Below are 13,406 nucleotides of genomic sequence, written 5' to 3' on the forward strand. Positions count from 1 at the left end.
CCCATTGGGACAGTGGCCCAAGTTAGAAACAGGGTTCCCTGCACTGCAGTCCAGCATCCATTTAACTAAGCCACCCTCCCTGAGGCTTAGTCTCTTTCTTCTGGCCCACATATAGAATCCCTTTCTAGACAACAATTGGATCAGCTTCAAGAGGACTGGAAAGAGGTCTGGATAAAGCATAAGCTCCAGGCTAGTGGTTTTAGCATGTGAATGAGAAGCAGAAAATGCAAGTCAATCCCACTTTGTATGAGGGGAGTGCATAGAACTTTGGTCTTCTGCCTCCTGGACACAGAGATACATATTAAATTGCTCCTATGGATACCTAAGCTCCTTACAAACGTAGTTCAAAGTGATCTGGATAAGGGTAACTACACATTTTCTTATTTCCATCATTTGCCTCCTCCTCAAGGCTAGCAAAAGTTAAAATACACAACTCTATTTTTTTCTGGAATCGTGTGAGAGAGAGAGACGGGAAAACAAGAACATTAAATATGCAATATGTTTTCAAGGCAATCTTGTGTTATTCTACAGTACACTCTACATATTATTCAAATGAAGCAAAATAGAAAAACTCACTATTATAACTGATGTTAAATCCACGTCCTGACATTGAGTGATCAGCCTGAAATTCTAGGCGTAATATATGCCCATTACTGGTAAGATGGGAAGGAACCTCAGCTCCAGTGAACGTGCCAAGCAGTGGAGAATCTGGAGAGTCACCATCTTTTACTGCAAGAAAGTCAAACTGAGATTCCAAATCAAAGTCATTAAAAGAGAGATGAATCCGGCTCCCAGGGTCTGAGATTATTGTCCAGATGCAATTTAAATTATTTCCATATCCCTCTGGGTAGTCAGGTGAAAGAACTGTTCCCATTGGTGCAGTGAAATTGGAAAGGCAAGGAACTGTCAGAGAGAAAGAAATTAGAGAACAAAATAAAAGCTATTTTCAAGAGGGTTTTCTTATATTATTTTCTCTTCCTAAGAGATCCTTAAAACATGCTTATTTCCTCCACTGAAAAAGCTAATATTGTTTAGGACCAGCTGAGAAACAAAAAGAGAACTTTTCAAATTGATTTGCTTTTTCTGGTGTCTTCTTACTCTTTTTCTGTCTATATGACTAACTCCTAAAAGCAGCCCCCAGGGTCACATACAATACCAATGGTACACTAAAAACCATAGCAGTCCTCATGATTTATCCATGTTCAGCAGTGCTTAATCACTTGATACCACTTATTTTGTCCTTTAGGGAACTGTTTAGATAAACAAACCTCTCATTGAGTACATTATGAGTCAGAAGGTCAATGCTGACATTATAATTTTAGCTTACATATATATACGCACAAAAATTGAACTAGCCAAAAAGAAATGGTAACTTTGTTTTGCTGTTATGAAGTTAATATTTTATATTTAACTGTGCTATTTAAGTGATATTACATTAATTTACAATAAGGTAAGCAAGTGATTCTGCTCCTAATATATCTGGCCTATAATTTTTTTTTATGTAAATGCTAGGGGAGAAATGTGTCTGTTACCACAAATATATATTATAGCATTAAGCTTATTCTGTATAATATTATTGGTAGACAGCTAAAATATACATCTCTATGATCATTTAAAGGTCTTAAATATAGTCATGCATAATACATGGAAATATCTGTAAATAATTTAAATGCCCTTGATTGCAATTCAGCAACTACTAACCTGATGAAATAAATTAACTTATAGTAGCAGCTATAAAAAGTATATAATGCACATAAAATATACTGCCTCCTCCAAAGTACAGTATGTCAACAATAAAATGTTATATGGAGGCACATAATAATACCCCATTTGATAACTGTTATTTGAAAACAGAAAAAGTCTAAGTGGTCACAGAACTTACATTTGGCATAAATACATTATGAAGCTATCACTGCACAAAAGTAAATTCAACTTGCCAACAAAATTAATTACATTGTACTAACTTTGCAATTAATCACACAAACAATTATATGCAAGGGCAATTGTAACATATGTTCTGTTAAAAAAAAGGCATTTGGTACTCACAAATACATATTGGTATGTTTGCAGACCACTGGTTGTTCTCTTGACAAACAATGGATTTCTCTCCAATTAGTTCAAATCCAAACTGACACTCAAACCTTAAAACATCCCGGTTGGAAAATCCATCCCCTTCTCGGATACCATATAACGGTGTTCCAGGATCCCCGCAGCTCTCCTTTTCAATTTCTGTTCAAATAGCAAATAAATAGAAAATTTATGTTCAGAGGAATAAGGTGCATTTTCCACAGATATGACCTCTGGTATAGAACAACGTTACATATTTTGACGGTATGAATGTCACTAACACAATAAGTGAAGGAGAGGCATGAATTTAAATTGCTTTCAATATACAAAACATTAGTGAAGATATCATGAATTCTAAGCATGGGTCACTGCAGTTGATATACAATCATATGGGTTATTTCCTTTTAATCAGCGCTCAAAAAAACCCAGACAAAATAGGGCTGAAAAATATAAATGGCTTCCTTACCCCACTGTGGTTTTTATATGGTGTTCTAATCACAACTGCACATGGCATAAGTTTCATATGTCTTTCAGCACTCTATGGTAATCTCAAAGAAATCAAGAGCCCCCCTGTGTTAGATAGCATCTATGTCTGAAATTCCATTTAGATACACAAGACAGGCAAAGCGTCGAAGAAAATAAATAATCCTATTTTATAAATAGGAAACTGGTATATTGGGTATGATTGCCCACTTACAGAAGAAACATATAGCATAGCAATGAATTGTAGCCAGACCTCCTGAGTCCTGAGCTAGGATGTAAACTACAAGATTATCATTCTTTCTCTTACTTCCTGTTGGGAGAAAGTAACCGGAGAAAATTAAACTATTCTATTGAATTCCATAGACCTGTTCAGGTCAGTAAGTACCAGCTGTATAATTAATTAATTTGTAGAAACTTCTCTCTATAGTAGACCCAGATGTAATATTTTAGAAAAATGAACTCTTCCTTGAACTGTTAGATTTAATGTTATTTTTTTGCTTTTCTCTATGATCTCTTTCATTGCTCTTTGTAGAAATAGTAGTTAGCTGTCGTTAGTTTGTCTAAGAGGCAGAATTACAGATTTACAGGAAAACCATTGTCTTATTAACAAAGTATTAACAAAGACCCACTTCTTTACAAACTCCTAAGGTTAATCATTATGGTTAATAATAAATATAATTGCAATGGAAGATAGAAATTCAGTGTAAATATTTAACTTTGTGTTTTGTTAAGTTGCCTATTAAGATATTAGAAGATAACGGTAATGAAAAACCTTTACCAAATTAAAAATGCATGGCAGCTTATAAAGAGAAATGACACATACACATGTGTGTGATTTTTAATTTTCACTACCCACTACAGCTGTTTGATATAATACTCCCTTGGCAAAAACATAGCTTCAGCGATAGAAGATTATGATATTTCCAGATGTTACACACGATAGGAAATAATAAAGGAAAAGGAGTCACCACATACTATCCAAATAACTGCAACTATCCTACATGACTTGGAGGCCACCACTTTTGGCACAGAGTCAAAGTGCCTGTTCAGAGCATCAGAGCAGACTTAACAAGCTTTAGATAAAGTCCTCCCAATGCCATTTTGAATTGTGGGGACACTGATACATAAGATGCTCTAGGCGCTTTAATTAGAGTGTCTCCCTCCCCCTGCCACCCCAAAGCATGTGTAAAAATGCCCTCAGAGTTTGTGGTTGGGCAAGTTTGATTTTGTCCAGTTTATAGAGATCATACACTGATGCAGAGAATGAACACAGAGGGGTGCATGTGACGGGCTGTGAGCTGGACCTGTGCCCATCCTGGCGTAGAATATCCCGCAGTGGGGAGATTGGGAACATGTCTGGCAGGGGTTATCAGACGAGGGTGCTGGACTTTCTTAAACCTGCAACTGTCTGACCCATACTCAAGAAACCATTTTCTGATGCTGACCCTCCAACTTTCACCCCAGCATTTCCAACCTCTTCTTTTCAGGGAAGGTCACTGAGCATTTGGTTGCACAACTCCAGGTACATCTAGTATTCCTGGATCCCCGTTTCACTTTCTCCTTGGGTATAAGAGACAGCCTATGCGCATAGCCTTGTTCAATGATATCTCTTGGAAATTGACAGGGGATATTGTGCCCTGCTTATCTTACTAGATCTTTCTGAGGCCTTTGACACAGATAATAATGAGGAGCTGATAAAGTATTTACATGACCTGGTGGGTATTCATGGGGCCACTCTAAACTGGTTCTGCTGTTTTCTAGCTGGGATGTCACAGAGGCAAAAGAAAGGTGCGGGCTTTTTATCCCCTCTGGAAATTTCCTGTGAGGTTCTCCAGCACTCCACCCTGTCACCTCTCTTGTTCACTGTGTGTATAACATCACTGAATGAGACTGTACAGAGGTGCGGAGTGAGTTACAATTAATATGTTGATGACACCCAGATATAACTTTTTCTAATTTGATATGGGGCCCCTGCAGTCTTGGTCTTTCTAATGCCTGATTGTAGTTGAGGATGGGGTGCAGGTGAAACAACTGATGCTGAATCCAGACAAGACAGAGGTTAAGGGTTGGGAGCAAGACTGCTTGGCCTGAGGAGGATTGGCATGCCTTTCCTTGGTTGGAGTACAGCCTCCCCTTGTAACTCAGGTCGTCAGCCTTGGAGTCTCCTGGATTCTCTCCTACACCTGGATCTTCAGGTGAAGGTGGTGTTTAGGAGTACCTTTCACCAATTCCATCCAGTGAGAAGGTTTAGACAAGGCAGGGGTCAGCAATGTTTTTGGACAGAGTGACAAAATACCTCAACCTCAATGTGCAAGATGCTGGCTTGCGAGGGTTAGATGGTAGAGAAGCTTCCCCTGGTTTAGACCCTGCCTTTCAGATTTGGATCTGGCCACTCTCAACAATAACTTCATAACTTCAAGGTTAGATTACTGCAATGAGCTCTTAATGATCTTTGATGGCCATTGAATCATAGAAAGTTACGGTTTGAAGGGACCGCCAGAGGTCATCTAATCCAACCCCCTGCTCAAAGTAGGACCATCCCAGCCAGAGCTTTGTCTACCCAGGATTTGAAAACCACCCTGAAGCTGTAACTGGTGTAGAATGTCGTTGCACACCTTCTGACTGGGTGGATCACCAGAAGCATATTAACTCCAGTGCTCCAGAGTCTGCACTAGTTTCCAGTAGTTTTCTGTGTGCAATTCAAAGTGCTGGTTTTGATCAATAAGGATCGAAGGGCCAACAACTATCCTTTTGTTCCATCATGAACCCTAACATCAGCTGAAAGAAGCCATCTGTAAGTACCATCATCACACCAAAATTGCTTGGTGAAAACGTGTGGGAGGTCATTCTCAGTAGTTGCTCCTCAGCTCTGGAATTCCTTTCCCCTTGATGCCTGCCAGTGCCTGAGCCAGAGCATCTTACAAAAGCACTCTATAAACTTTCTATTTAGCAAGGAAGGATAAGCTGGGATATTGATTTGGAAGATTTTGTTTTATATTGTATTGTATTTGATTTTATAAATTGTTTTGATTTCTTCCTGCAAGACTTTCTGAACCTTTTTAGGAAGGACTATACATGCATCTAATAAATAAAATCAAGTAAAATAAAATAATACAGAAAATATTCTACACATGACTATGTCATCCAAATGGGCTATTAAGCTTTTATACAAGAATTCTGTTTATTGGTTTTTGCCTTTTTAGCACATAACCAAAATGATACAACAAAAAAGGACTCATGTAATGTGCCATAGCTAGTCTTTCATGTGTATATTATTGAAACATATAATATTTTTGTTTTCATTAGGAAAGAGTGAAGGCAGTTTTGAGTAAGAAGTGTAAAAACAATAAAACATAAAAACCTTAAGAGGCATTCTCCCCCTCCCCTTTAAATACAAGCTATTATTATTAATGAGCTGTAATTTTGTTTATTATCAAAACCATGCATCTGATTTTCCTGCTATGTTTAGACTGTTTGAATACTGTTTAAAAATAAATTGTTTTCTGCTTTATCCCATCCTTTGGTATCTTTATTAGTAAATACATTTTAAAGCTCAGTTTCCCATGCAATTAGCATTATTTTAGTGAAGAAGGAAATCTAGTGATTAGAGCAATGGACTGGGAGCCACAGACTTGAATTTAAGTCTGAACCCATGGTTCACTGAATCTGACTTTCAGCAAATCACTGCTTAATGATGTCCATTTTCCCCGCATTAAAAAAAAGATACAGTAATGTAGCTGTCTTGTCTAAAACATGAGGTTGATAGATGAAAGTTGCTCCAGCTAGTGTGAAGGGTTACTATTATTATCAAAGAAACAAAGGAAAACAGAGCCACAGTGTGCCAGCTTAAAAGAGGATTCAGCACACATAATTTCCCAGGTGTCTGTAGAGCTTTACCACATGTTCCTCATATCAGTCTAAAACTGCTAGGGGAAGACAACAAAACTGTTCCATCACTTCTAGGCTAGTACAGACACTGAAAAAGCCCAAGGTGCAATCAATCTAAGTTACACAGTCTTCTATAAGCAGTGTAGTTCAGATCGGTAGTGAACAGAACACACTTTCGCCCTTTGGTGAAGGGGCAAATCCTAGCTAGTGTTCCACCATTCTTCAGCCAGTCTATGTGCACCAAACTTCTGTTCTGTTACAGGTATAAATTGGTTTCTGATCACTTATAGTAAAAGTGTAACATCTGTACCTGGCCCTATGCTCTACTTGTGGGTAGTAACATACAATTGGAGTGTTACATAAAGAATGAGCTCAAGGAGGCTGGTTAAGCACTGCAACAAGTAACCTAGAGATATGGTTGAATCTCCATCCTTGGAGATATGCCTGCCAGATGAGGGAAGAAAGCCAGGTACTGCCACCTGGGACCTCCACCTGGGGACTGCACCAGGTACTGCCACCTGGGGAGCTGGGGAAGAGAACTGAGCCCAATCGCTCAGTTCCCCTTCCCAACACTACGATCAGGCTGATGAAAAGAGCTCAGCCAGGCTGAGCTGAGCTCCCCTCCCCAGTGCTATGATCGGGCTGGGGAAAAGAACTCAGTGCAGCTGGGTTGAGTTGCCTTCCCCATCCCGATCATCGGGCTCAGTTCCCTTTACCCTGCACTGTGATTGGCTTCACAGAGCCTGGCCATGGGAGGCGGGGAGAGCCAGGGTTTCACTCGCAGCTGAGCCACATGGGGCTGCAAAGCCACTGGGAGCACAGCCCTGTTTCTACCCATCTCCCACCACCTGGCTGCTGGCTGCTTTGAAACTCAATGTTTTGCAACTTTCAAAACGTTTTGGTTAGCCTTGTTTTTTTAAGGCTGTTTCAAAGCCCTTCATTTCAATTCGATTTCACTGTTTCAAGCTTGAAATGAGGTGAAACCATGTTGAATCTAAACAGCCAGTGAAATTTTGCACAGCCCTAAGAAGCATCTCCCTGGATCTGCTGGCAACACATCAGCTGATGCATGCCAGAGATCTATTTGCCCTGCTGGCAACTTCCTCGCACTATTAGCTCATATTCATCTTCTGGTCAATCGTGACCCTTCAGGTCCCATTCAGATGCTGTACCAGCTAGTGGGCTACGACCTATCCTATAGTTGTGGTGAAAGTTCTTCCTATCCATATGAAGGACCTGGAGCTTTTCCTTTTTGCCCTTCATCTGATTCTGATCAGCCCATAAAACCAGTCTGTCAAGGTCATCCTGGATCTTTATCCTATCCTCTGGTGTGCCCGCATTTCCCCACAGCTTTGTATCATCTGCAAACTTATCCATAGAGAATTCCACCCCCTCATCCAAGTAATTAATATGTTAAAAAGCATGGGTCCAAGCACCAATCCCAGTGGGACATCACTGGAGACATCCTTCCAGGAAAAGTCCATTCCATCGATTACAACTCTCTGGGACCAGTCTCTAAGCCAGTTATCCACCCACCACACTGTAGGCTGGTCCAGGCCAGTACCCTCCAGTTTAATTGAGAGAATTTCATGGGAGACAGAATCAAAGGCCTTAGTGAAGTCTAAGTAAATGATATCTACCTCATGTCCCTTGTTCAGCTCTTTAGGTACTGGGTTGTAAAATGACACCAGGTTTGTTAGGCTTGATCCACAAAACCTCCACAAAGCTATGCTAGTTGTTAATACCCTGTCAGTTGCAAACTTGTGACTGACGGCCTCCTTAACAATTTTTTCACAAGTTTTTCCTAGAACCAAAGTCAGACTGACTGGTCTATAATTTGGCAGGGTCATTCTTCCTCCCTTTGTTAAAGATGGGTACCACTTTAGCTCTCTTCCAGTCAGCTGAGACCATCGATGGGGTTCCAAGATGAGTGTTTATTAATTATTATCAAAGATTCTTCATTTATTTTCAAATCTCACCTGAAAACTTAACTCCCTCCTGCCCCAGGACTATGCTTCTTAATTGTTCTTTTACTCTCTTGTTAAATGCATTATTTTCTTTTGTAAAGCATTTTAGGATAAGATTTATATGATACTATACAAACTATGGTTGCATTGTTTTGTAAAGACTGATAGAGAAATATACTAACAGAAAACTGAAAAATAAATGATAAAGTAATGAATAGTTGAAGAATGCATGTTTTCTGAAAAAGTGGGGGAAAAGTCCAACCTAAGAAAAAGGGAACTCTGGAGACAATAAAGATCATTTTATTCATACCAGGCAGTGTTTGTTTGGTTTTTTTCTTCTAAGCTCCCTTTAACTAAATAAGATATTGAAAACTACCACAATTGCTAGTTTTCTGGAAGGCTATAGATTGAAAATAGTCATGATATTCTCTCTCATTACCTCCCAAAGTGATGGGAAGTCCATGTATCTGGACTTTAAAAAACACTTTGGTCTGGTATCCCATGATCTCCTCATGGGAAAATTGGCGAACTGTGGCCTCAGCTACATCACAGGCCAATGGCTGTGGAATTGGCTCTGAGGTCAGACCCAGAGAGTAGTAGTTGATGGAAGTGAATCACTATGGCATTCCATGACCAGTGGTGTCCCCCCAAGGCTCTGTCCTTGGACCGGTTCTGTTTAACGTCTTTATCAATGATGTGGACACTGGTGTCAGAAGTGCACTGACTAGGTTTGCCGATTACATTTGGCAACTTAAAAGCCAAGAAGCCAGGACCCCAGGTTCAGGAGGCTGTCCCTGGTCCCTCTTCCCCACGTCTCTGTAACTGTTTTATGTTATTTTCTTTTTATATTATTTTCTTTTCTCTTTTCTGTATAACTGCCGCGTGGCACTATCACATTTATGTAACCTTGAAGCCTTCACTGTTAACCAAAGCAAGTGACTGGTACTGATCTCTATTGGCAGTAAGCCACACACCTGTATTCTGTAACTTTTACTTCTTATCTAAAAAGTGTCAATTTTGCAGAAATGAAACATATGTAGAGAATCTGCCTAGTAACTATTATGTAAAAGAAATTATCCTATCCCTGTATGCTTAGCTTATATCATAGTTAGTGTCATAGAGGCAGTCCAACCAACATCTATAAAAGAGGCAAAGAAGTAGGAAGTGGCAGAGATGACAACTGAAAAACTCTGTAGGCCCGATTACCCTGCAGATCGGTTCTCAGCCTCCCCGCCTGGGCGTATCCCAGCAAAGACAAAGGCCTCGAGAACCCGACAATTGACAATGACTCACCGTGTTACAGTTTTGTACTCTACATCCCATTCATGAGTTGTTGACCAGTTCTGGGACTTAAGGAGCCAGCAGCCGCACCTAGCATTGGACTAGCTCCAGTGTTGGAACGCAAGGGCTGGCTCTGGAACCCCGTGAACCAACAGACCCCCTTTGTATCCGGCATACTGTAACTAAAGAAACATCGGAGACTCCACTTCTTGACTGCCTCTCATCGTAGCTTAGACAGCATATCTACGCTCGCTATATTTGTATTTACTGCAGCTTCATTCCAACCGGCCTCCCCTCTTACTCGTAAGAGGGTGAGGCCAGGTGAGTGAATAAAACCTTTTTGCTTTACCTTATATCTACTCTGTAATAACTTCTACTACTAACATCCCATCTCAATGAGCCGTTGACCAGTTCTGGGACTTAAGGAGTCGGCAGCCGCACCTAGCATTGGACTAGTTCCAGTGTTGGAACGCAAGGGCTGGCTCTGGAACCTCGTGAACCAACGGACATCCTATAGACTTATTACAAAGAAAACTAACAACTTACTCTAAGCCGTCTACTTGTGCCAACTCAGCGAACCTCGAGGGCGGCTATAAAGCTACCTCAATCCCGCCCCACAAGCCGTGCGCTCGCACAGCTTCGCAAAGCCCGCGGCTCCCCTAAGCGGTGCCGGAACCGCTAGCCCGGCATTCCGCCACAGTCTCCAACTTTAATTCACCCTGTGTGCAATTCAAGCATGCCCACTAGGTGATTGAGAGGCTTACCTATTAACAGTCTGCTCCCTTCTCCAGGGACTACCTCCTGGCTACCCAGGGGCTTGAACACATGCATGCTTTAGGAGCTGGGCTATTTTTCTTCCAATAAGAAAGTCTCTAAATTCCTAATGGCAGAAATGAATGCCTATCCATGGCCCAAGTCTTATGTATAATGGAAGCAACTAAATGGAAGAAGGACACTTATGGGGAAATAAAGCAAGAGACCAAAAATTTGTTGTTGAAGTTATCTGAGATTATCTGTACTTTGGATATACGTTTGTAAAAAAAAATCTGATGTTACTAATATTTGGCAAAAGACTCCATGGAAGAGTAGATTGACGTGGTGTTTAGAACTTCATGCTGCAATAATTTTAGTCTACAGAACTCTGTTTTGTCTGACATTTAATTAAAATGAAAATGCTTCAAATCTAAACACTAGGTAGTATGATGATTTCAGTTTTTTATAATTATATGTTTTAAAAAGATGTATTGATAGCTCAAATAAAAGTTAGAACAGTTTATTTGAGCCTAATTTGCACAAAATGAATTTTGCCAGCCAGGAGATCTTACAACACCTTTCAGCTCTCCTCTCAGCTCCTGTGAAATATGACATTTCATTTCCACCTACAGAAATTTTACAATCTTAGCACTCTGCTATGCCTGAAGAAGGGCATGTGTACCTGAAAGCTTACAAATAAAGGATTTTTTTTTGCATATATCTAGTTGGTCTAGTAAAAGATATCACCACTACCAAGAGTTCTGATTCCTTTTGCTTTCAGACCCACACAGTTACAACCTGTATCCTTGAATGCATTTAGCAAATCTTAAGAGCATATCAGGCTTTTAACAGCTTGCTCACAGAGACATATATTTCTTTTTTTCCTAACATTGCTCAAAAGCATAACTATAATTCTTAGTGCTAACAGGTAGCAGCTGCAGTACTAAGGAATGGATCACCTATTGATTGACAGTACTCTTTAACACTGATCAGAGCAGTGCACTACAACAGTGGAAGTATACAAGGCTTGGCATCTTTTAAGTTTCTATTACCAAAAACCCACAGAATTCTATTAATGCATAAAGCTGTCCTCGCTGAGATGTTATTGGTAAAGGCTCTTTTCTGAGCAGCTGCTATTAATTTAGACTGGGACAGTACTGAGGGCTCAGTCTGTGTCCAGGTGGGGTACAGAAATTGATTTAGGCATGCTCGATTCACCGTAAGGTGATGAAACTGAAAAGAATGAGAGCAGTGTACCATGGACATTTTGGGATGTCACATAAACTTTCTTTGAGCATTCTACATAGTAGAACAGTTGTTCCTAGGATTCAGGATAATATTTACATCTTATGAACATTGTACCAACAGGAGTTTTCTACCATATCCACTACTGAATACAAGTGGCAGACACAAAAAGTTACTGTGGGAGCAGAAGAAACTATAGAATAAATTTAGGGAGGAAAGAAAGTATGCACTTTTTCTACTGAGCATTAGAATATGCTAATGCACATTTAGTTAGTACCTCACATTAGAAGTACTACATTTAATGTGCATTAGCAAAAGCACATAAATAAGTGTGTAGATGCACCCAGAGTATAGTAGGCTTATGATTAGTTCCGCATTAAATGAATGTTGCCAATGCCCTTGCATATCTGGGATTATATATTACTGATCCCCAGAACTATCAGAAATACATGAGTTAGGGCTGCAGGGTACTGAATAAGTGCTGCCTAACTCCAGAAGAGGGACAGTGTGCCAGACACTAGCCTTTCTGCTCTTCAAATTGGTTAATCCACATGCTCTCCTACATCCTGGTGACTCATGTCTGCAAGTCATTTCTTTCAAAGTGTGTTTGAGGGTCTCCATTCAATGCAGAAAGACCCAGGACATCTGAATCCCACCTATGTATGCACAGGTCTAAATTTTAAGCACAAAAATTCAGAAAGACACTGAAAACAGAAATCTTGAGGAATCAGTGCCAAGCGTAATAAATCTATGTATAATTCCTATGTAGTTTCTACTATCTGGTAAAATAATCCAAAGAGTTTTGAGTTAATTAAGGCTTCTTGAACCTTGCAGGTAGCTTGTGTCTTCTTTAGAGGCTCAGTACAAAAAAAAAAAAAAAAATAATGAAACATGAAGGAATTATTAATTGGTTCTCCACCTTTTGAGAATGTTTACCAAAGGGTACACTTGGATACATTAAAATAGTTTATCTTAGCCCTAACTATAACCATGTTATGTAATTTCATATTCCAATTGTGGAATAAAAACACTAAGGGTTTTTCATATTAATTGTGGTTTCATATTATAATATTAATCAATTCCATTCCATTATTTAATGCAATCTAAACCAAATAAAAAGACTTTGCATATTTATACAATATAATAAATGGGCAATTATAAAAAACAAAACAAAAGCAAAACATATTTACATACTACCAAAGGAGAGAGTAATTTTAAAAAGTAAGACATTATTCAATTAAAGGAATACATGGCAACAATGGAACATGATGATCCATGTGCACTGAACCATTTATTACAGTATTTTAGGCTGTACTTTAGTTCATGAGTTGTCAAAGTCCAGGAACAGGCATTCATTTCTAGTAGTAGAAATTTCTGAGAAATTTCCACTTCTATAAATGTTTCTGGGAGAAAGAGTAGGGCAGGTTTTCAGCTTGCAGCCACCCCATCTCCCTAGATCCTGGTTACAAGGTGATCTCAGTTAGAGGAAAGCATGGGGAAGCCCAGGTCTGAGAAACAAATGGAGAGTCTTCCCTCACACTGCTCTGCTCCCTTCTTGTAGAGCATCCTGGGAAAAGAGTGGAGCAGAGAGACAAAGCCCACAGCTCATTTTGAGCACAAGCTAGTCCCTGCTCTGGGGAAGCACAGGGAGCATTGTCCCAGTGCTCTAGGGAGAGCTTCCCCAGCCCTGCTTCCACAGCCCCATGGGATGTGTATGCTACC

At 39.8% G+C, this 13,406-nt stretch overlaps 1 protein-coding gene across 4 annotated transcripts in view; it reads right to left on the reverse strand.

Annotated features, from left to right (window-relative positions):
- The window catches only part of CSMD3 (CUB and Sushi multiple domains 3), a 1,311,906-nt gene that overhangs the window by 552,576 nt on the left and 745,924 nt on the right, over positions 1–13,406 (reverse strand). For all 4 annotated transcript variants that reach the window (XM_090040525.1, XM_090040524.1, XM_090040523.1 and 1 more), the window contains 2 exons: positions 2,047–2,229; positions 577–903 (listed from right to left, as the gene is read on the reverse strand). In XM_090040525.1, the coding sequence (XP_089896651.1) occupies positions 577–903; positions 2,047–2,229 (510 nt within the window). The remainder of the gene's footprint in view (positions 1–576; positions 904–2,046; positions 2,230–13,406) is intronic.

Source organism: Crocodylus siamensis, chromosome 3 (assembly GCF_052110815.1).
Source record: "Crocodylus siamensis isolate JL-2025a chromosome 3, ASM5211081v1, whole genome shotgun sequence".
Taxonomy (NCBI): domain Eukaryota; kingdom Metazoa; phylum Chordata; order Crocodylia; family Crocodylidae; genus Crocodylus; species Crocodylus siamensis.